General features: G+C 45.6%; 1 protein-coding gene across 3 annotated transcripts in view; it reads left to right on the forward strand.

The window, feature by feature from the left end:
* Positions 1 to 8,904: 8,904 nt before the first annotated feature.
* THSD1 (thrombospondin type 1 domain containing 1) overlaps positions 8,905 to 24,291 on the forward strand; it is a 29,967-nt gene continuing 14,580 nt past the window's right edge. Inside the window, exons 1-3 of one of the 3 annotated variants that reach the window (XM_075046311.1) lie at positions 8,905 to 8,946; positions 15,136 to 15,275; positions 20,677 to 21,642. In XM_075046311.1, coding sequence (XP_074902412.1) covers positions 15,218 to 15,275; positions 20,677 to 21,642 — 1,024 coding nt within the window. In that variant the 5' untranslated portion in view covers positions 8,905 to 8,946; positions 15,136 to 15,217. Of the gene's footprint in view, positions 8,947 to 9,177; positions 9,302 to 15,028; positions 15,276 to 20,676; positions 21,643 to 24,291 lie in introns of those variants that run through there. The other 2 variants (XM_075046310.1, XM_075046312.1) reach the window with 2 other exon arrangements.

The following is a 24,291-nucleotide window of genomic DNA, read 5'->3' on the forward strand; positions in this document are numbered from 1 at the left end:
TTGTCTGAAAGATATATATATATATATGTATGTATGTGTATTTGGAAGTGTATCTTTAATAATCACTACTAGCTGTGTATTGATTAGCTAAACTCTTGGATGCTCAGTTCTTCTTCTAACAGGACTTCTACAGTTTGTCCAAAGGGCCTGACTGTGCTTCTTGTAAAATTAGTGCAAGTCACCGAACTCATGAGGACAGTAGTGAGGGATAGCGGGAACCTGTTGCCAACAGTAGAAGTTCCTGCTTCCTCAAGCCTGGAAGGTTCTCATTTGCAGCTGGACAGTTCTTTCAAAATACACCCTGAAAAGGCAGGAATGGCTGATTCAAAATAATTTGTGGATTTGATATGACATCATTGTTTCCCTTGGGAGGAACCCCCTCTGCAATGTTGGGGGTTTTTTTTGAGCTAGATTCACAAATCTGACAATTGGCGTTACTTCTCCTATTCCAGCAGTTCCCATTTCATCCTAATTTTCAGAGCTTCAGGCATTCACATGAAATGCAAGACGCTAGCTCCAGGTCATCTTCTGCTGGGAAGACTTCAACTATCATTTTGTTCTCCCAGGAATGAGCTGCAAGTGCTAGTGCTAAGAGGATATTCTGGGCATGTCTGTTGGCAACATTCATCTTTATTTTAAGGAAATACTTAAATACTTTTTGGAGCAGAGGCCCAGGTAGTTGTCCTGGCCAGCAGGCCTGAGAGTCGTTTTTCTTTGTGGTTTTAGAATTGAAGTATTATTCAAATATTAAAAAACCACCAAAACACAAAAACTTCAGGAGGGACTGAGGAAACCTCAGTTCCAGAAACCCCATAGCATGCAGGTTAGCACACACTCATGAGAGGTAGACCTGACAGAAACCACCCTGCTTCATATCCCTGCTCCAGACCAAAGACCAGGTAGGAACTTGGGTCTCTGCTTTCCCACTGGGCTGGGAATGCCATGACTTCAAGTTCCCACTGATGAAAGAGCACATTAAACCCTGCTCTGCTGTGCTCACAGCAACAGTGGGCAGCAAGTTCAAGGTAAAAGGGGCTGGTGCTGCTGGTGCTGGTACTGGTACACAGCACTTCTGTGAATCTAGTCCTCCTCTGAGCATAAGGCTCAGGCTATTTAGATGTTTTGCATTGTTTTGTTCAAAGTATTTTATGTACTTGGAGGGTTTCACTTAGCTGATGATGAATTCTCATCATGATTATCTTAGGCAGTAAGTAAAGGAGGAGACTGGTAAAACCTAAATGCTGTTTCACTGTATTTTTGAAGTCAGCAGTCAAAGAAATTGGTGCTCCTGTGTCCCTTGCTCCATACATGCAGAACACTCCCAGACAGGACTTGTTATTTTCTTTTAACCAAAAAAATTGCAGAAGGATACATGCTGTGTGAAGTACTCTCTTTTTGCAAAGAACAATAAAGGCAGCACAGTTTCACAGAATATTGTGTCATTTGTGCTGTGGCTATTTAATGATTCACTTCGTGTAGGTAGAATTCTTTTCAAATGTTGCCTAAATATAACAGTATTTGACACGGTATATAAGAAACGTCTGTTCTTTCAGCCAGACTCAGCAGTTGTGTGTGTGTGGCATAATTCCCCCGAGTTTCACTTCACATCGGATGGAGAACTTGAGGTGTGTCCTTAAATTGCAAAGATACTTTGGTTTGATCCACCCATTAAATGAGAATGGCAAAACTCCCACCGACTTCAAACCCAACCTTTGTTATAATTATCAAATGTTGACTAGTTAACAGCTCTGAAAATGGGTGTATTGGGTATGGCTGAGCTCTGACAGCAAGAAGGAAGAGCTTAAAAGGCATCCTGGAATAAGATCACAAAATGTTTTGGTCTCTTCAGTAGAAATACCAAACTAGGCACAACTGTTACAAAGTGACTGTTTCTGATCTTTCTGCATTCCTGTTGTTTTTTCCACAGTGTTTTGGGAAAGCCCAAGATAAGGATAATTTTTTTTTTCCACTGGGACTCTAATCTATTTATAGGTTACAAGGCCAGAAGAGACTATTATGACCATCTTGCTTGACCTCTTGGGTAACAGAAGCTGTAGGACTTCCCTTACTTGATTTGTGTTTGAAGTAGAACTCTTTTAGGAACAACAAGAGATTGCAACTTCCAGGAAATCCCACCGCAGCTCTCAGCAAATTATTCCAATGACTATTACCTGTTGTAAAAATGTTTTCAGTCTACGTAATCAGAGTTTGTTTAGCTTTGGCTTCTAGCCACTGGACCTTACATTTAATAAGCCCTCTACTAAGTGGAAAGTGTCCCTGCTCAGGGCGGGGGAGTTGGAACTAGATGATCTTTAAGGTCCCTTCAAACCCAAACCATTCTGTGATTTTATCATTCTATTAAGGGTGAGTTCCCTTCATGCTGGGTGTCCTGGAATGTAACTCTCTAAGATTACAGATAAATCATTTGGAGTCCTTCTGCCCACCACATTGTCCTATTTTCTGCTCTTCCCAAGGTTTTCCGTAGTTACCTAGTAACCACCTTAAATTGTGAACACCAGCACTGGACCAAGAAAAGCTATTGCAAAAGTACTAATTGCAGAGGTAATTTGTTTCCCCAGTTTCTATACTCCCAGCCGTCACACATAGATCCACACCCATGCTGTGGAACGTGTGCTTGAACCTACGCTCGTGCTCAGTTCACTACCGATCCACATAGCTCAGATGCGAACATGACTTAGATGTCACACTTCTGCTGGACTCTCATTCCCGTGGGTATCTTGAGAAAGAGAGAAAGCGGGGTTTGAGGGTAGTCTCCTGTAAAACTGCACTAGGCTAAGTGCACTGCACCCTGGTTTCCCGGTGCGCATCCAAAGCTAGACTTTTCCTAAGCACAGTACGAAAACTATGCGCCTGAACCTTCGTGCTATGGTTGTGTGATTATTTCTCATAGTAACAGATGAATTTCACTCGTTCATCTCTTTATTTTGATAAGGTATCAATGGTAACTACTCTCTCCCCAATTTTCTTATAAGTTTTGTGTTTCCTCATAGCAGTTTGATCGAGGTCATATTCCTTGCACTTGGTCATAATACTTCCAGGTGGGATAGTGGCAAAAACTTGTAAGGTGACATCTTTCTCTGCTCAAAAGCTGTGGGCAGCAGCACAAACTAACTGATATGACAGTGGGAGCTCAAGATTAGCTAACAACTCAGTATGATCTCCAGATCTTTGTGAAGTATGAGTACCCAGGAGGGAGCTGCACATACTACATACTGTAAAGCATGTCCTGCAGTCTCTGTTCCTAGATATGTAATTTTATGGGAGCTATATTAAAATACGTATTGTCTAAAGCCCAGCTTACTCAGAGATTGCTCAGTGGTAGTGACCTGTCTTCAGGACTTGCCTTTGTCCCAGTTTGTGTGTTACCTGAAAACTTGAGCAGCGATGATGTTACATCCTCTTTTAGGTCTCTGATAGCAGTTTTAAATTGCGAAAGCCTAATCCATACTTAAATCTTTAGGTAAATATGTCCTGCATGAAGATGACACATTAAAGTGACATTTTGGAGACCAATTAGTCAACATTTAATCCTTTTAATGCATGCTGTGCTGATTTTGCAGAAGTGTCCTTGGCAGAAATGTCAGGGTTACCAAACCAAATGTTCTATGGATATGTAAAGTATTATTACATTATAACATTGCTACCTTTACTCACCAAACTTGTAACTATCTAAAAGACATTTTCCACCAACCTTTGTCAAGTGGCATTGGTGATGGTACTGTGCCTTTTTATTATCAGCTTTTCCACCCCTGTGTCTGGAATCAGGGTAAGGCTGACAGTTCTGTATCAGCCAGGGCTGCTCTCACTTTACAGAGCAACCAAACCGATAAAACACCACACACGAACATTCATCCAGTGGTCTGAAACCTCCACAGCATCTCCAGACTAACTGATTGGAAAAATAATATTACAAATTTTTGGATGAAAGTTTATTCAGAGCTGCTGATTTTAAGTTGTTTAACTGGAGCTGCTCTTATTTTACATCCGCAGGCTTGCATTGGGGCAGAAAGTATTTTGTTACCATTCTGGGATATGGCTCTATCATCTGTTTTCCACCCCAAAAGAGAACAGAAATATTTATTGAACATCTGTGTTTCTTTTGCATTCCAATTAACATGTAAAATTTTTCACATAGCAGTAGATCAGTAGAATAGCTACCATTCTTTTATTTCAAATATATATTAAAATCAGAAATATCTTTTATCACTCGATGTCGCTGGCTGCAGATCTCATCTTCTTTTAAGTTCTTTACCAGTTTTATGCTTCTGATTTCTACCAATGCCTGACAATTTTACCTTTTTTTTTCTACTGATTTTTATTAATTTAAATGGCTTCTGTAGTTAAATTATTAGCATTCTTGTCAGTTGTCCAGTCAGGACTGGAGTTTCTTCAGCCAATACAACTTTTTTTTTTTTTTTTTGATAGCTTGAGAAATTTTCTTGAGCAATGCAGAGGTATAATTTCTAAAAGGACACATTTCAGTTTCTCCCTGTTTCCAGCTTTCTGAAGTTTCTGCCTAAACCACCAAATATTTATATTACTGTTTTGGCCCTTACCTTGTCCATCCATAAGAGATGACTAGCTTGCATCCCAGCCAGGACTACTTTGGGGGGTTTCACAATTAATTCTTCTTTGCCAATGCAGATAAGAGCAAACAGAGATTTCTCTTGCTTGCACGCTTCTCCTTCCGAGTCAGGATATTATTACTGCTCCCATTAGGAAGCTTGAGGTTATTTTAATATCAGCAAGAGGAGACTTTTAGCATATTTTACACAGATAGAAATCACACACAATGTCGCATCTCTCCCCCCTACGCAGAGCGGAGAGGGAATTCGGTAGCCAGCCATTCTGCTTGCACACCTGGTGGTCTGTAGACAGTATGTGCTACTACATCATCTTGGTTTTATGCCAACGGGAAAAAAAGACATTTTCTTCCCAACCCAACTGTGCTGGCAGCGGGGAGAGAGCCACAGACCAACACACCACCTTATGCCCACTGAAAACCACCAACACAGCCAATCTTCATATAAATACCCTTACTTTGGTTCGGGTAAAAGCGGGCAGAGCAGTTTCAGCTCGTGGCTGGAGTCAGCGTGGCTGCTCTGGCTTGGCTATGCAGGGGGCAGCTGCCCGCCGCCTCTGACACTGCCCATCGCTACATGTACAAGTGTTTTCTGCACAGCTGCCAGCAGCTGGAAAACAGGTAATCCCATTTTTACAGGCCCAGATGCTTTTACCTGCCTGACCTTCCTGTCACGGCTGCCTTTAACGTTCCAGGCACGCAGGCCACCTCCGCACAGCGGCTGACTGGGGTCTGCGCTCTGCAGGGATCCGTCCACAAACTCCCTGCTTGTTTATCACACCGGTGGCCGGCGCTACAGATCGGCAATTAAAGGTCACTCTCTGTCTGTATCCTTCAGTGTCTAAATTAATTTTGTTCTCAACATTACGGTTGTGGGCTAAATGAGTATTCATCTGCTCCCTCTTTCTCCTGTCCCTTCTGTTATTAGTTTTCTCACTCTCCAGGGAGACCAACTTTAATGGCAAGGAACCCAGCATTTCATCCGCCGCTAGCCAGATGCCTCAGAGACCAGCTCCGCTGAAGTATTTTAATGAAAAATATGTTCCTGATGAAATCTGGACGGCACGTTAACAAAGACAGATCTTAGTCCTTAGCATCACAGCAGGTGTGTTATGTGCAAACATAATCCAGTGTGCTTCAAAGGGTTTAATAATGTAGCCTGTGTATTTATCCTGTGCTCATCCTCCTGTTATCTGGGGTCTTTACAATTTCTATCATGTAATCATAGGGGCGACTTGTGTTTTTTAATCACTATTTTTTGGACTCTGTCCCTTTTGGAAATGTTGACACAAAGGTGAGATGGGTCTAAAAGAAGGCACGGAAGGGGAGCACAGTGACCTGAGCAGCAGTCTTAGTTTTGGTTTTGGCTTTACTATTTAAGCATAATCTCAGCAAATCAGTTTACTCTGGCAGAAAAAGGAAGACAAAGCCTTTTTCATCAGGAATGGGAAACAAAAAGACCAAAGATCACTCAAAACTCATAAAATACTCCAAGGCCATTGGATCAAAGGCACTATAATAAGTGCAAAATACTGCGATACGAGTAAAACATCTTGCCACATGTTCTGACTCTTTCCTGCTGTGTGGATTTCTTTACTTTCTCCTCTGCATTACGATAGAGGGATGACTTTTTTTTCTTAGTGATTAAAATTTTAAGAAGTTGTGTTCATAGAGGAAAAAAGCCTGGCAAAACACTCACCGATATAAGATTTTTCAGATGTTAAATGTAGGCAGCAAGAGAGACCAGAGTTTCAGTCCTGGGACTCCAGCAGACCTTCCGGAGCAGGGAGCCATTTGCTGCTCACTTCCTCTCCTCTGAGCTTCCCCATCATCTGTAATCTCCTTATGGTATTATTCTCTTTATTACCATATGTGATTTATTACCTGTTTCATTCAAACCAAACCCAGCACCAGGGTGCATCCACTTGTGTCAGCTGGTACCTTACATGACCAACACGAAAGAAGCTTCTGGCATGACTGTGTACCTGTGCACGGTAGCCCCTCTGCAGTGGCACTGCCTGGAGCTGAACCCTTGCTGCCAGATGAGTTGCACAGACCAGGACCAGGCATGGGAAGATCCTCGGCATTCAAAGGAGTCACAGAATGGTTTGGGTTGGAAGGGACCTTTAAAGGTCATCTAGTTCCAACCCCGCTGCCACGGGCAGGGACACCTTCCACTAGACCAGTTTGCTCAGAGCCCCATCCAACCTGGCCTTGAACACTGCCAGGGATGGGGCAGCCACAGCCTCTCTGGGCAGCCTGTGCCAGTGCCTCACCACCCTCACAGTGAAGAATTTCTTCCTTATATCTAACGTATATCTACCCTCTTTCAGTTTAAAACCGTTGCCCCTTGTCCTGTCACTACAGGCCCTCGTAAAAAGTCTCTGTCTTTCCTACAAGCCCCCTCCATATATTGAAAGGAAGGGTTGAGCTACATCACCGCGAGACATGGAACAGATTGTGTAGCTGCATCTTCTGTGCTAAGTGTCCGACAGCAAAATGCAGTGACCTTCACATATTAGACTGGGCACACATGCGTACCCCTTCTCTTGTGAAACACCAAACACTGAACAAAGTCTTACAGGCACCAGAAAGACAGCCGAGTTTAAAAAAAACTGTATACACCTGTATTAAAACAAACCAGGAGAATACTAGGAATTTGGATTGTTCAAATTAAAATGCTAAAAAAGAGCCTGGAAAATCTTTCTGATACATGAATACTTCACTTTTTGCTGTCCAGAATACAGTCCGAGTTCCTCAGCAAGTGTTTATCTTGCCTTCCTGAAGGTTTTTGACAGTGCTCCAGATGGCAGCGTGCCTGTGAAGCGTTAACCATGCCCAGCTAGCGTATGGAAAAGGGCTTTAGCGCAGGCTGATCAGAGGGAAAGCGGGAGGGCAGGGGATGGCAGGGGTAGAGAGGGTGGCAACCCTCATCAGCTGCTCAGGCTCAGCGTTCACATGGGGCAGAGATACTTGCGTTGTGTGGAAGCTGTATTTTCTTGATCGTAAGGATGATGGAAGTTAACTAGGAGCAACATTTTGGTTTGTTTTCAATTTTGGACACCAAAAGCTTACAATTACTTCCTCGGCCTTTATGTCGTGCCCGTGCTTATTGTAGATGAATTAGGGAAAGCAGGAAGATTCTTTACACGTAACGTGATTTAAACGCCCCTTGAAATCCCTTCGTAGCTTTGCGGGCATGTAGGTATCCATAGGTCTGTATTTAAATCACAAACTCCGTGTCAGGGAAATAAATTTGGCTGTGGTTTGAGACAAACGGATGAGTCTGTTGCATAAAAACAGACAGAAACTTTTCTTTCAGAGAAGCATCTCCACAAGAGGATAGTTCATCCTGCCACAGTAGTCCCTGAATATCATCCCTGAACGCTGGGCTCGACAAACGCCCGCGCGTACGGGACCTTTGGCTGCAGGCGGGCACGATGAGGAGCCAGGGCTGCTCTTCCCCGCTGACGCGATCGTTCGGTGCCCGCTCTTCGGCAACGGCAAGTCGACTCTGGGAAGCGGCCGCCGGTCCGCCCGCTGCTTTCTTCCGAAGCCGGTGACCAACACCGGTGGCCGGCTCCGAGACGCAGGCTTGTGCCTGGACGGGATGCCTTCGCCGACGCCCAGCAGCGTCGGACCGATGGCGGGGCCAGGACTCCCTCCTGAGGGAAGCCGGCGGGGAGGTGCCGGAGGTGGAGAAGCAAGGACCTGGGGCAGGTTTCGAGGCCCGGCCTGCCCCCGGAGGGTGGCCCCGACTCCCCGCGCCGCTCTCCAGCTTCTTCACCACCGCAGGGCAAGTCCGCGGCCGTTCGCCCCGGGGCCGCGCGAACTGCACCGCGCCGCCAAGTGACCCGTTGAAGGCCGGCGCACGGCCGAGCCCTCCCCGGGGCCGAGCCCTCCGCGGGACCGAGCCCTCCCCGGGACCGAGCCCTCCCCGGGACCGAGCCCTCCGCTGGACCGAGCCCTCCGCGGGGCCGAGCCCTCCCCGGGGCCGAGCCCGGCGGACGGACGCGGCGCCTCGCTCCCTCGCCGGGCCGCCGCGGCCGCCCCCGCCCTCCCGGCGGCCCCTCTCCCACAGCGGCCGCCACACCCCGGCGGCGGGATGGCGGGCGGGAGCGGGCGGGCGGGCGTGTGAGGGCGGCGCGGGCGGGGCGGGGCCGGGCAGCGCCTCGCCGCCAGGGGCGCGGGCTCCCCTCACACGGCGCCCGCCGCCGCCCCGCGCCCCGCTGACAGCCGCCCTGACAGCCGCGCCGCCATTGAGCCCTCCGCCGGAGGTGCTACCTCGGCGGGAAGGATCGCGCTTCAGCCCCGTCCCGCCGCCCGCCTGCGGCGGCGTGGAGGTGAGCGCGGCGGCCGGGGGACGCCGGGCCTCGCCGAGGCGCGGGCGGGTTCCCCCGCGGCGGCGGCGGCGGCGGCGGCGGCTGGAGGCGCCGAGCCCCGGCGGCACCGGCCGGGGAAGAGCCCGCCGGCCGCCTGAGGGGAGCGCGGGCCGGACCGCGCCGTCTGCGCCGTGACGGCTGGCTGCCGAGGATTTTCCCGAAATACCGGCGCCGCCTCAGGTCCCGGGGTTCGCCGCGGGTCGGCTCTGCCCCCGGGGCTGGGACCGTCCCGCCCGGCGGCCCCGCCGTTTCGGCGCTCCCGGAGCGCAGCTAGCACGGGCACGTAAAGTAATGTTGTTGTCGGTCCGAGTGTGCGGTAAGTAGCGTTAATTTCGGTGGCTTCTTCAGCACGGTCGGTGATTTCTGCTTTGTGTCGGTCGCTGGACCGGACGAAACCCTGCGGGTATACGGCAAAATCGGCGGAAAGCACAGGCGGCAGCTTCCCCGTCCTCTTTTTAATGCCGATACTTCGGGGTATTTCAGACCTGCTGCTCGAACGTATTCCTCGTTATTTCAGCTGCGCAATACGTATTCCCCATACTATGATCTTGAAGATAAACCCCGCTAAAAGGGGAGTGCCAGAAACGGTGAACCATGTATGTCTTTTTTAAAAAAAATCTAGAGGGGAAAGGAGAGAATGGATGACTGCATTCCATCCCTCATGCCATACGGGGTGATCAGACGTATTTAATTCTTTGCATTCGTTATTTATTATTGCGTGGGTGCCTTCCCAAATCTCCTTGTGCTGAATAAACTTATTTTCACCATGCATTTTCCAAAGTACATCTCATCCATATATTCAGTCTGCTGTAGCCCTTGGGTTTCGAAGGATGGATGTTGCTGGCCAGCTAGCTCTTGAATTGCTGAGTTGATATCAAAAGGAGCTGAGAAATCCCAGGATTTTGTGAGATCAGACCCCAAATGTTGATGAAAACAGGCTTTACAAGCTAATTCTTGTGTTTTTTTTCTTGCACACAGAGAATCTGGTGCTGTCACTTTCAGCCTAGTGAATTTAGATGCATAATTTTAATAAAGCCATTATCTGATAACAATGTAAAATTGTCTGATGTGTAAATAAGAATGAAAGATGCCTTTGAGGATGTCAGCTCTAGCCCCCTGCTGTGGCAGACATCGCATATATGCTTTCCTTGCTAAACTCAGTATCTTCCGCAAAGCGGCGTATTTTTGGCCCTGACCACTCTGACTGGTCAGCAGTGATGGGTTTTGATAAAATGTGATGCATACCTGAGGTGCTCCCTCTTTAATGTCAAAGGGGGAGGATTATATGGGAAGTTCTGAAATTCCCAGCAGGTGGTAACACTTCAATAGCTGCCTAATCCCATTGCAATAAGCGAATGCTGGTTGAAAATAATTAATCTCTTTCCTGCCATACAGATAAAATATCTTAAATTTGCGGAAATGTTGCAGATACACATTTCTTCTTGCTGTTTGTGCTGCTTGATGTCCCTCAAGCAAAATGTAGGGAGGATTTAGGGACTTTCAGGCTTTTCCGTCTCTAGCCTATTTTACTGTCAGTCTCTCATGCATAACCAGAATTGTGCAAATTTCGGGTTGCAAATATGACTGAAAAATGTTTACTAATGGAGAGCTATTAAGGAAAATGTTTTTCATCTGGGTTTTTTGTTTGGGGTTTGTTGTTTTGTTGGTTTTTTTTTTTTCTTTTCATTCTGGCAACATTTTGCTTGCTTTAAATTCCAATAAATAACTTTATTTTTCTGACAGCATCACTCCAGACCTGGGCTGGTTGCTGGCTCCGCCGGGGTGGCCGGGGTAGGTGCTGCTGCTTGGGGCAGTGCTCAGGGGGCAGGCAGGCTGGCTCCGAGAGGATCAGTCCTCAACCTGACCCCCCCGCTTACTCCTTCCCTGGGCCCTTCTCCCACCTTGCTCTCAGGCGTGCCCCGAGTCATGGGGGGGTCCTGTGCCGTGGCTGGGTCCACCTTCACCTGGACCTGCGGGGCCTGGGGGACAAGGAGGGAGCAGCGCTGTGCTCGGAGGAGGGATGAGCGAGGACGGGCCTTTTCCCCATTCCTGAAGGAGGATGGAGGTAGGGCAGGGGAGGGCTCAGCTCTGGCGGGGGATTTGCAGAGAGGAGGAGGACTGAGGGTACCCGTGGCCGGGGCGAAATACGGGATCCGTCAGTGGCACTCTCCTTCACGTGAATGAGGCTGCAGAGCACGGAGGTCTCGGGTGCTGTGAGTTTGTGTTCTCAGTAAACTCAGTGCTTGGTCATGGAGTAGCTGATTAATTCCTGACGGCCCTTTCTTAACTGCAGGGCGCGTTTGCTTCTCATCTCCCTTATGAAGGGGAAGTAGCTGCTGAATGCTCTACTGTTGCAGCTGACGAAGCTGGTAACTGGTTAGCTGTACTAAATCAGCAGGTGACAGGACTTGGAAGAGATGGCTGGTTTGTGAAATGTCATGTCTACTCTGTGGCCTTGGATGCTGCTGCAAAAAGTACTGGGAGTCGTAAATCCAGTTGGCTTGTTGTTTGTTGTTGTTTTGGGGTGGGTTTTTTTTGTTTGTTTGTAAAACCAAAATGATCACAAAATACTTTATGATTTTAATGATGTAGAGAAATAGGGACATTATTTGAATAGATTAATATATGTGACTAGTAGTCAATATATATAATCTGTTCTATTACTTCTTTTTTTAAAAAAAAATGCTGTAAATAAAATTGTAAATTTCATATTTGGTTCTTACACGGTTCCTGACACTGTGGTGCCTGTAAGCCTCACAGTTCATGGTGGATTTATTCTTGTAATACCTGTACCAGATAGTGAGGTACTATTTCCAGTGGAGAGCTATGACACAGGAAAACTAAGTGATGTGACCAAGGTAGCACAGGAAAACTGTTGCAGAGCAGGGACTTGAAGTTTTCCTGTGTCATTTGCGTTACACACAAGCCTCTTGGTCTTCATTTCCAAGGCGCTTTATGGCTTATCGCCTCCTCATCTGTCATTTCCAATCCCCTTTGGAGAGGAAGTCTTCCACTTCCAATCAGCCCATTACACCGTCTCTTGGAAGAAGAAAGCATCTTTTTATATTGCTGTGCTTCTGCTGTGTCTCACACAATAGAGCCTTAGTCCGTGCTTGTCCACAAGAGTAATAAATTAAAAAAGCCAATTATTCAAAGTCTGATAGCCTTCTCTGTTCGATCATTTTTCATTAAGTTAATGAACTTGAGGTAGAAGATCTGAATAGAGTAGAACCCATTTAAGATGTACTGTCTGCCTTTGAAAAGCAAAATTTTATGCGAGTATGAAAAGTGGAAAAATAGCGGAGCGGGGGTTGGGGGGGAGGGGGCGAGGTTGTGACGAGTTTTGAAGAAGACCTGAAAGTGAGAAGCAAGCTAGAAAGAAATTGGCTTAGGGAGGACTGAGCGGAGAGGGGAGAAGTCTGAACCGAGCTTAGAGGTCAGCGTAAGGCTTGTCCAAAACCAAGGTGAGGCGAAAGGAGGGAAAACCGAAGGAGGGGAGAGGAAGAAACCTCTGGGGAAAGAGGGGAGGAGGAGAGGGGCCATGCTACACCAGAAATGGGCCAGCAATTCTTGCATTCAAAGCTGCTGTTAGAACTGAGCTAGCAAAGGTGCAAAAACTCAGGGAGTCCTCACGGAGGCAGTTTAACCAGAGCCTTGTTCAAAGGTAGGGCTGTGTTGCAGCCAGTAGCCTAAACTGGCTGCGTGTGAGGCAGGAGGGCTCCCGCTGCCATGCAGCGACGGCAGAGGCTTGCGGAGGCTGGAGTAGCCCCGGGCTAGGCTTCCAGAGGTACCTGATCTCACTAATTGGAAGTTAGTTTTGGTACCGTTTCAAATACTCCAGTTCTAGCCTGGGTGTTGCCCGCGCTGCACACCGGAGTCTTTTCCCAAGCGAGCCAAGATAACGTAGAGGGAAGGGTGAGAGGGAAGGAGGTTTTGGTCTGACGAATGATCGGCGTTACCGAAACACCCAAGGGCCCTGGCGCTGGGCTCCATCCGCGGGCTTGGTTGGAAAGGGTCTCTGTCCTGAAAAGTCTGTACTACAAATAGGAGCGGGAGCGGTGGGGTGGGAAGGAGAGGAGCAGATCAGTGCTGCAGTTTGCCGACATCGCGTGCCTGGCGATAACAGGAACAGAAGTCGGGTCTCCCGTGCCTCCCGCCGGCGCCCCGTCTCGTGAACCACGCTGCTTTTCCCTCGGTCAGGCTGATGTGCAAATTAAGATGTAAGGCAACTATCTCGAGAGTGCTCTCCCACACAGGCTTTTTTCGTTCTTCCCGAGGATTTATTCTCCCTTCCATAGCTTCCTTTCCTCCCTGCGGTCTGTCACTCATTAGACTGAGATTAGGATTATTTGAATTTCACCTGTCGGTGTGTGACTCTCTGAAAGAAGTATTTGTAAAAGCCGTTTGAAAAATGCATGGCTAGGAAAGCTAGAAGTGGAAAGGACACGTTAGATCATCCAGCACAATCACGGTTGTGGCCCACGAAGTGTTTTTTCCCCTCTGTATTTCAGAGCAGTTTACAGCAACACTGCGTAACTTCTGCTGCTGTCCTTCAGCTGTTAACGCTAGAGGCCAAGGCGTCAACCGCAGTCACTGGGTTTTTTAAATGAAACCTGCTTTTTCTTCCTTGGGCCACTTTGATTCTTCATTTTGTTTAACAATCAGTAACGATGTAGGAAAGGAACGACGTCCCTGGTGCGATGCCGTGCCCGCTGCCGGTAGCGGCGGGCAGTTACGGGCAGGCTGGCTCTCCGCCGCCCTCAGCCCGGCCCTGTCTTGAGGCATAAGGTTCGTCTTCCTGTAATTGATGGCGTATCAAGTGAAATTGTGGGTGGTGGTGGTATCGCTGTCCCTATCTAATTCTTTCTGGAGCCTTGTCAAGTTCGTGGGCCGGATGATGATTATTCCCTTCAGATATGTACAGCTATTATTGTAATGGGCTTTTACTGAGCAAAGCCATGCTGTTAGTCGTTTCTTAGAATTATTCTCTCCAGCCGCTTGGCACAGAGAAGAGTTTAAAAAGCTTTCAAGTAACACGTCTACTGTCTCTTAGTTCAACAAGTCTAGCAATTTAATTGTTGAAATAGCTCATTTGTGATTCCTAAAGACGTACCTGATCATCACCGTACCTGGTTCCTACGTTTTACCTTTATGCTCTGCGGTTTGTTCGCTCCCAACTTCTGCCTGCTCCAGTGCCAGGTTTCTCTCATAAAATTAGGTTGTAAACTTTATGGAACAAGAACTTTCTTGCATGTTTGCGTGACGGTGAGCACAGTAAGACTGACTTGCTGGCGCTCCTGTGCAATACAAAAGAGCAATTCTTACATTTTGAGAATGGTTCCCTTGAGCTAGACCTTCTCTTTTTGGATTCTCCCCTACTTCTGTTTCTGAAGCAAACCGTTGGTTTTGCTGCTGTCGGTGTGCTTCCAACCTGTTTTATGTGATTGTTACAAGACTCATAAAGACTAGTTTAAAGCACATGGACATAAAATTGTGAAACTTGCCAAAAGGAACTCTATTTTTTGTTGGCTTAACTGAGGCTGCAGGGAATGTAAACTTAAAAACAATGGTGGAAAAAGTGAAAATTAGCACCCTCTCCATCTGATCAGTCTGAATGACATAAAAGGCAGTTATAGATCTTTTATAAATCTAGTAAGATAACTAAATATATTACTAGACCTGAATAACAGGGCAGTTTGAGGACCAAAATGGTTGTTTTCTACTGAGTTTCTTTCATGCTTGAGAGCAGTTGACAGTAAGTGATACGAATTGCGTAGCAGCAATAAATCTCCAATATCGATATGTGCTGAGGTCAGTTACATTTTTGTATAAAATACTTGTTATTTTGCTATTGTGAGTCTTGATCTTAATGTAAGACATGCACAGCAGCAGTTTCTGCAGTGCAAAGGTAAATTGTTGTGACCTGTCTGTTGTTCTGGCTCAGGAGCTGACATTTCAGGATGGAAAACTTATTGTACTGCGAATTGTAGTTGTGCTTATTCAGATCCATTGATACAGTATTAGTAATTGTGAAGTAAATGGGAGAAAAGTGTTGATTAACAGTGTATTTTTTTTGCTTACTAGTGGGATGTCTTCCCTCTTGTGTTTTATGAAGCAAAGTCAACACAGCTGTAATTTTTTAACTTTCAGGTGTTCTTGGAAAAAAGTGCCTGCACTTTGGGGCTGAAGAAGGACATGAGGAGTAAAAGGACCTGGGATCTCACTGGTCAGAATGAAACAGATGTTGAAAGATTTTTCAAATCTGTTGTTAGTAGTGCTCTGTGACTATGGTGAGTATTAGAGCTATCAAGGGAAAACTGTGAGATGTGTATTCACAGGGTGGTTTTGGATGGTGCTGTTGCCAGGTGATCTGTTGAAATCGGATGCCACAGAAGCCACCACTGATGTGCACAGAATATAGTCTAGATCTTATGCAATATTTAGGTGGAAAATGCAACTTGCATAAACTGCCCCTTTAGATAAGAGTGGCGGGAACCTTTCCTGCTGTAAATTTGCTCAGAGAAATAAACAAGATAGATGAACAGATTTCCGTGGGCATCACTCAGGGACTGGCTGTGTTAGAAGCAGTAACTGGAACTCTGCTATCTTGTAAGACTCGTGTTTCATAATATTTAATGAACGTCATGGAAGATAGACCTATTTTAGGTATCCGTACCAGGACGGGCAGAATTCCACCGTACAACTACCTGTATCTCTCCATTAACTATAAAGGGAACCTATGATGGTTGGCTGAGATGTAAGCATCTACAGTACAGGCAACCTCCTATGACTGAGTGAGCCCCCATCTGATGGACCTAAGCTGCCACTGAGAGAACTTTGGAGAAGAGCAGAGGTGTTCTTTCCTCTGACCGTATAAGAAGCCAAAGGATGGTGTTCATACTCATTCAATTTTAGTCATGTAAAATTAGGCAGCTAGTCAGAGGCAATCAGTCAGTCTCCTTTGGGTAGTCCACGCACAAATCAGCACATATTGATAGCAGCTCCAACTCATCTGCAATCTGAGATACGTGGAATGAAAAAGCACCTCCTTCTCACCATCAGCTGCCAGGGAAGGAGGTTAGATGACTGTAAGATGTCTACAAGCTGAGAGGCATCCTATGCATGGTGTGTTATCTTTTCCAAGAATTTGCTAAGTAGGAAATAGATTTGCAAAGGGAATTAATTCCTTATTGCACAGTGAATTAGAAATTTTGAAAATGGGACTCTTAATTCCTAAATAATACATATGTTTTCGAAAATTACATTCCTAATTTAAAAGCAGGTGTTGTTCTGACAGCTGCAGTACATTGTCAAACCATGCTAAAGGATTAAGCCATGCACTACTGAAACGTCTATAGCATGGAAAAAGAATTGTTTAGTCCTTGCTTATGGAATGAACTGTGGTAGCAGGTAGTTCACACACCAAACAGCTGAAGATGTCTTCTTACAAAGGAGAGAAATGGACCAAAAATGTATGCAGTTTGCTCTCCTTGTATGAGTGAGAAAAATCTGATTATAGGTAATGATTGAATACTAAGTATGCCCAGCTACTCATGCCTCTGTGCTTGGTCCATCTCTGCTCTAGAACAAGGGACCACTGGAAGGTGTAAAGAGCCTAGAATTGCCATCTTTTAAGTGAACTTAATTCCAGCAGAAGTGGAGACACTTGTCTATGGCTTTTTAGTACCATTTCTTCTTTTAATAAGACAAAGTTAACTAGCTAAGTTAGGAACACAGCACTGAGTGGGGAACACAGTGAAGCTAAGTATTAAATTCACTTAACCCAAGAAGTGAGGTTGAATGACTGCAATATCCACTGGTTCTCAGTGAGCCAGTCCTGCAGGCATTCACAACTGGTTGACTCAGAGGTAAAAGCTATTATTCCTGAACTTTGTAGAGCGTGGCATAGTAAGTAATTACAAAGTGCAGCTAAAGAGCTATATCTCTGCTGCAAACCTTAGGTGCATCATCTTTTGCCTTATTTCCAGTTAAAGGGTAGTCCGTAGTTCAGAAAATGTCTTCCAAACAGTTCTGTGTATACACACCTTTGAGTATCACACGTGTACATAGTTTTTAGATAACTATTTCACTCATACTTCTCTGTTTCAGACCAAGACTATTTTTAAATGATCCAGTATACTCTGGAAAATTACTGTAATGCTAGAAAAAGCCCTAACATACAACAAAACAGTATTCTCACTTCTGACCGTTTTTTCTGATGTGTTTGTTCTTAGCTCTGTGCTACTGGTGGCTGACAAGCCAACAGCACAACCCAAGTTGGCTTAAACGCAATTAAAAATAAATAAATATCAGAATAACACCCTCAAATAGTTCTTCTCACTCTTCAGTGAAAACAAGGATTTTCCTTTTGATCTTTTTAAGAGTGAGTTCTTGCAAAGACTTCCCTGGCAGGTTGTTGGCGCCACAGCCAGGCTCCATTCAATGGCAGACCATTGTAGCAACAACCAAAAATATACAAATGCACTGAAAGCTGCCCCTGACTGGCTGTCCAAACTACTGGGACCAAGTTTTGGCATGTGACACAGTCATGTGCGCGCAGTAGTCTGGAGGGCAGCTGAAGGAGCTTGCGGTGGAAGCTGGCTACTTCTGACTGGCGCCTTTTGGAGCATCGTAAAAAGCTGCTATGTGGGCTGTCCTTGAGTGCAAAGTTCTTGTGTTGTTAACGAAAGATGGGGGAAAGGGTGCTGTGAACTGGGGTGCACCAGTCAGAGCTGTGCAATGCTGTAACAGCATCCTCCAGTAATGCTCGCTTTCCTTGCTTCCCAAGTGATCTGCAGTAGGGTTGATGGGAGCTACATGGCAGTCCCCTGGCCTCTCTCCAGTCCTCCCACACACATACACGGTGGTGTTACTTCTTCTCGTCCGAGCCATTCCAAATAAAAAATAGTGCAAGAGAGTCAAGACAGTTGTAAAAGAGAGCAAGGACAGTAGAGCAGTAGGTACAAACATCAATGCTTTTCATTATTATCACTTTAATGTTTTTGCTCTAAGTTTGAAGCTTGAAGTTGGAATTTTTCATGCTGGATTTTTGCCATGGTCTGATTTCTTTTTCCCTTGTAATGTTTCAGCTAAGTTGAATCTAGCCAATTCCTTTGTAGAGAAATGCATCATTTTGCCCGTGTTCAAAGAAACAAAATCTCAGCAAATCGCAACCATTTCACTGGGAAGTTCTACCACACCTGTGGGAACTTCATGTTTGTTAGAGTGCTGATGTTGGCCTGGGACATGCTTTCTGCTGTCCTTATGAAGACTTGCCCAGACTTGGTCCAAATCTACGTCCTTGCAGATGAGTTAGTGATGAAGTTCTCTGAAGGGTCGAGTGTGCCCCAACTCCTGCGGGCTCCTCTTGCCAGCCCCAGGCAATACTGTGCATGCTGCTGGCCAGGGCAGCAGAGTTCCCCCACATCCGTAATATCGGGCAATAGAGTTGCTTGTCCTGTGCTCTCTGCTGTCATGCTGGCAGTGAGCAGGAAAGGTGGGAACTTGCTGGAATTAATTGCAGGCCCAAGGAGCCGGGGAAGGTAGAAGAGCTATAAGGCAGAGAGGCAAGGGCAGGAGTTTGGAGAACCATGGTAACGGTAAGGGAGTTAGGTTAGTACCCAAGAGATACTGACCATAGGTGATGGTAGGAACATGACTGGAAAATGTGGGCAGGCACAGGTGACAGAACCAAAACATGAAGAGCAAGGAGAATGTGTTGCTGGGCAATTCATAGAGTGCCATGTTTCACAGGCATTCAGGGTCTGTTTCCAACTCTCTGAGTGTCCGAGTCGAGATCGGATTTGCTGGGGTGCCGTGTGCTCACCACAGCTGGGATCAATGGGATCCTGCTTTGGATGTCTGAAGGACCATTGTATTTAGAATCGGGTCCTGAGTTTCTTACGGCATCCACAATTAGTTGATGCTTGACAGTTTTCACCTTTGTGCCTGTGCCTTGCTTCCTAACACACTAAACAAGAATAGTAACATTCTCTTGTCTTTCAGGGATATTGGAAGGATAAACTCATTAATGTTTCTAATGCACTAATGTACTATAAGAACACAATAGAAGAGTCCATAGGGGAAATGACTAATTCTGTGTTATCAGGATGGATTTTGGATGGTGTGCAGTCAATAATACATGGGACCACCCATGGAAGAATGAGAACAAAAGAGCCCTCTGGTAACGAGCACCATTCTTCTGCCAAACGAAGCAGCGTCTTGTGGAAATGCAAGTTAAAGACTGAGTTATAGTACATATATGTAAGAGTATATGCATGATTTATACGTGTAAGGCTGTGTGTGCCACCTTCATTCGGACTTTATGGATGTGGTTGGAGCTGGTTATTTTGAGGACATGTTGCAGCTGGTGGAGAGTAATAGGTTCTTCTAGCACATACTGCACCTCACCCTGATGTAAATGTCTATAGCTGCTCAGATGAATTTCTTCCTGAAAATTTTCCCTACTGACAAGAAAGCGAATTCAGGGTGACTAACGCAAATTGAAGCTTAGAGTGGTAGGCGTCTAATATTAATGTGAGATGAGTCCTGCTACTCCTGACTGCCGAGTGCTTGCCTTGGCAGTTGCAGTGTTTTTCCAGCAAAGCTTTCTTTGAGGTAATCTTAAGACATATGTAACAGATTTAACAAGTCAAAGTATTGTTAGTTGATACTACTTATGAAAGGATTGCTTTAACTGAAGTTTTACACTTCCATAGCACCTTCCACCCAAGACTCAGAAGCCTTTTCCCAGACAATTAATTAAATAAAGATGTCTCACAGCGCATTCTGTATCTGGAACAGATGTATGCAGTTCCCATTTTTCAGATAACCTTTCTGTGTCTGAAATCTGGAAGTTTCAAGCAACGCAGAAAAGCTAGCTGAGCTGAGAAGGGAAATGTGATTTTCCCAATCCGTTGCTTTAGATATCATCTATCCCCGCTAGTTACAGCACGTCTCAGGATAATTTGGCAACTTGCACAAACATGGTCATGCAAGAAATGCATTTAAAAAGACTGCGCCATTTATAATGAAATGATGTCATTTAGACATGTTGCACCACATCTGAGACAAGAAAAGTGCTGCAGTCACCATCACTGTTATTTTCAGCTCTTTCACTCAAGTGTCTCTGCGATGCAAATGAGCAAAATGAAAGATTCATAAGACAGAGCAAGAGAAGAGGCTTCAAAAAGCATCATGCAGACTTCCTATTTTATTTAATTTGGGGGACATTTTTCATGTTTCTGTATTAGGAAACTACTGTCCTTTTTTTTTTATTTCCTCAAGTAAGTGGAACAACACTGTGAAGTGGACTTTAAGAATCTATAAGTGAAAGAAGTTGGGAAGTTTGAGAATCTATCCTGATAAATGAAGTTTTCTGTGAATCTTTTGGGTTGTGGGTTGGGGTTTTTTTCCCCCTTTTTAAACCCTGTTTTTAACCTTCCTGAACATGTTACTGCAGTGGACTTTGAGCTGGTCCAAACCCAGTCCCTGCACAAATGAGAGGTGGTGAGCTCTAATTGCTATAGCTAGGACCTTTTTTTTTTCTGTGACCTGATTCACTTTGAAAAGTTTGAGAAATGCTTCTTAAATATCCACTTTATAAATCTTTTTTTTTCTTTCATAAGGTCGATAAAAAAATCAGTTGTCTCTTGGGTTCTTAATACTGTTGTGAAACTGTTTTCCTTTCAGTTCTCAGCGAAGTGGAGAATCTCCTGTTGGAGCACCCAGGTCATGTAGCCTTCAGCAATGACACAGTGTCTGTGGAATATCAGTACTATAGTGGTGGTAATGTGACAGCAGAGCATCTGTCCATCCTGTTGCTGGATGCCAGCACCAACAAGATAATTGCAAGAAAACAGCTTCCAGCAAATCAGTCCCAGGGGAAGGTAGAGTTTGAGTGTGTCCATTTCAAGAGTGCTGGGGACTTCTTGTTCAGAATGGTCTCTCCCAGCGATAACAGCAGTGCTGCCCAGTGGAGCAGAAGAAGCATGTCCACCCTACATGTGGAATGGCCTGTATTTCACCTTGATTTGAACAAGAGTTCAGAGGTGCTTGGGAGCTCCCTTCAGGTTGGACTTTTTACAAACGAGCAGTTGTGTGCCGTGAACGAGACAGTGGTTTCATTGGATGTGATATTCACCAGCACCCTTTATGAGTTCGGAAGAGTAAGCTCTGATGAGACTTTGGGCATTAGAACTAGCAAAGGAATTCCACTGTCTAGGTCCCAGTGGGTAGAGTTTGACTGCCCGTCCGTTGGTCAAGAAACATACATCACTGTGTTACTGAAATCGTTAGAAACCCATTCCATCATTGCTTCCATAGGACCCATAGATCTCCTCCACAAATTTGGATACAGACTGGTTGTGGCACCAGAAGCAACATGCAAAACTTTGGTTCAGGTCTTCGTAGTCTCTCCACCGTGTACTTCTATCAGTGGAAAAATTGTCGTCTATAAAGAGGCTCTCAAGCATCCTAGTCAAAGAACAACTTGGCTGTATGAAAACACCCTTCACCCAGGAGACAACAGGACAGAATTTAACTGCACTTTGTTTGATGTGGGGAAGAACAAATACTGCTTTGACCTCTTTAATTTCTCAAACCGAAGCCATTTCCCGACAAGAGTTAAGGAGTGTGTGATGATCCAAAGGAATATGGGTTTGTACTGATGTTTGTCCTCTTTTAGCTAAAATCAGCACTCTTCCCAGCCAACATGGGTAATGATTGTGGCTTCCCCTGTTGAATAGCTATTTTTGGGTCTCCTACACGAGACAAAATAGTTGTAATGTCATATGCAGATGGGAACAAGATGGAGTAGAGTGTTATGTAGAGGCATACACAAGGACATTTGGTAACAAATGCCACTGTGGTGGCTTAAAACTGCACTAAGCTCACACTAAGTACTAATTGAAACCGTTTGGGGCATTCTCAATGATGTATCTATCTAGTCCGGGTAAAAGTGAAACTTGTCCCTCTCAATGAGGTAAGAAGCTACGGCAGTAGATCTGGCCCATTGGAAACAATAAAGGTAGGATTAGCCTTGCCTACGTCTAAGTATCACAAAGCCAAGGATTCAACATTAAGTAGTTGTCTAGCTTTTTAGTCAAGAGAGACAGGCATCTCACAAGGGTGATTCATGGATATAGAAGATACATGGGCTGAATCCTCACCTGGGTGTCTTTTTCTGTAGCCCATTTGCTGTAGAGTTTGGAGTCCTACCTGTTACATACACAAATTTTGGTGCGATGAATCAGGATTTGGCCATAGTGAAAGACGCTTTGTGTCACTTGGACAGCTTGCAGGTTTTTCAAGTAGCCTTTCAAGACATGTCTCTGCTGCTTAAAACAGACCAGGGTGCATTTTCTGACCCATGAGGCCACCTGGCAGATCATGGGTCACATTTGTATAGCTAAACTTTTCCTCCCATACAAACTGCAAACTAGGGACAGTCTGTGGTCCATGTAGTCCCTTGGGCCATGACCAGGCATGGTCTGGGAGAATGCTGATTGGCAGAAGCCAAAACCATGTCCAGGAGTATGAATGATCATGGTTAAGGAGTGATCGCAGTTGAGTCTGACCACAAGACAGAACTCGAGCCCATTCCCCAGCCCTGTTTAAGGAATATCTATACGTTCTATTTATATCTATACATCTTATGCAGCTGTAGCTTCAGAGGTGGCAGTCCATGGTTTGGCAGAGGCTACAAATAACAGCAGCATGGCAAAGGAAGCAGAGGAGCTAAATGTCCTTCTCATCCCTCATTTGTGGCAGGCAACCACAGTGTGGGATGGACTGTCTGTGCACAAGGGGATGGGAGCTGGGTTGCGTTGGGTTAGGCTGTGTTGCCTACACCCTGGAATGGAAAAGTGCATATTCTCATTTGGAGCAGGCTTGTGTCCATAGGTAGTGAATTAGTCTTTCCCATCTGCACACTTCAAAGAGTTTGGGTTGAAAGGTTTGAGAAGTACACCATTTTCTACACCTCCCTTCCCTGGTCTCCCTGAAAAGGAAGTGCAGGAACTTGAGCCAAAAGGGGGTCTTTGCACTTCATGGGCAGGTATCTGAGTGGGCTCATCAGGTGACCGGGAGTGTAGGACATGCTCCAGAGCACACAGTCCAGACACAGCCTACCTTAATTAGGTTCCTAGTATTGCGTGGTCTTACTTTGTACTATTTCATAAATCTAAAACTGTTAGCTGTTTAATTAACACTCTGTACTAAAAATGACCTCTGTTTTCACCACATGCCAAACTCAGTACGTAGTTCTTCTCTTCATCTTAACTTCCCATCTGCATTCTCTGTTGGCACTCTCTCTCTTCCTTTGGCATAAGAAAGTCTATCTAAAAATGAAAGCATATTATTTTCTTAATGGAGATAATTCTCAAGGAAAAAGGAAGAGAGAATTCTAATTCTTTTGTGCTTGGGTGGTATGTTACAGTGATATGATCTAGATAACTACCCTGACAGATGAATACCTAGGATATGACATAGATATATTTTTGTGCTCAATATTTGACTCTTTTAATTGATGAGATCCACCTTAAGCAATGACTCCCTGCAATCTGCTTTGTTTCCTTGGGTTCCCCGATAGCACCGTCCTTACAAGCGCAGTCGAAAGAATCAGGCTATGCCTGTGCAGAACGGAGTGAAGTCAATAGCTGCCAAGTTAGAAGTGTCAAATCTACAAAGCCGGTGAAAGCGAAACCACACCATGTAGCCGTAAATAAAATGTCAACCTGAAATTAATTAGACTGCAGCACATCTGACTTTGTGCCTGTATCTGCAAGACTTCAAAGCCCACAGGCAGCGTTTGAAAGGAGCGGGGTGCTCTGGGAGGGGTGCATCAGCCCGAAGCCACGACAGGCAGAGCGAACCTGCGCTGCCTGCGATGGCCATCCGCCTCCCGACTGCTTCGGAGAGCCCTCTCCCGAGCCCTCTGGCCCCACTGCAGGGCACCATGAGACGGCGTGCGTGGACCCGGACCCCCAATAGCTGTTGGTGTAAAATGTGCGGCTGCTGCACAGCAGGCGCCTCTCCTCCAGTCGCTTCTTTTCTGCTTTGGACTTCCTGAACTCACACGGTTTAAGGCAAGGAGAGGTGATGAATCCTCTAGTCTGGGCTTCTGTGCTGCAGGGGCCATCACTTTTCATCCAGTTACCCCGGTGTCGAGCCCCACAGCTAGTCTTTGCAGTTGACTGCTGCTATCCTCCAGAGAGTTATCCAGTCTTTTGTTGAAGGCACCACAAAACAGAGACCTTTCTGGTAATTTCAATCAATACTGTGCTTTGATTTATTTATTTTTTTTTT

Source organism: Buteo buteo, chromosome 14, assembly GCF_964188355.1.
Source record: "Buteo buteo chromosome 14, bButBut1.hap1.1, whole genome shotgun sequence".
Lineage (NCBI taxonomy): Eukaryota > Metazoa > Chordata > Aves > Accipitriformes > Accipitridae > Buteo > Buteo buteo.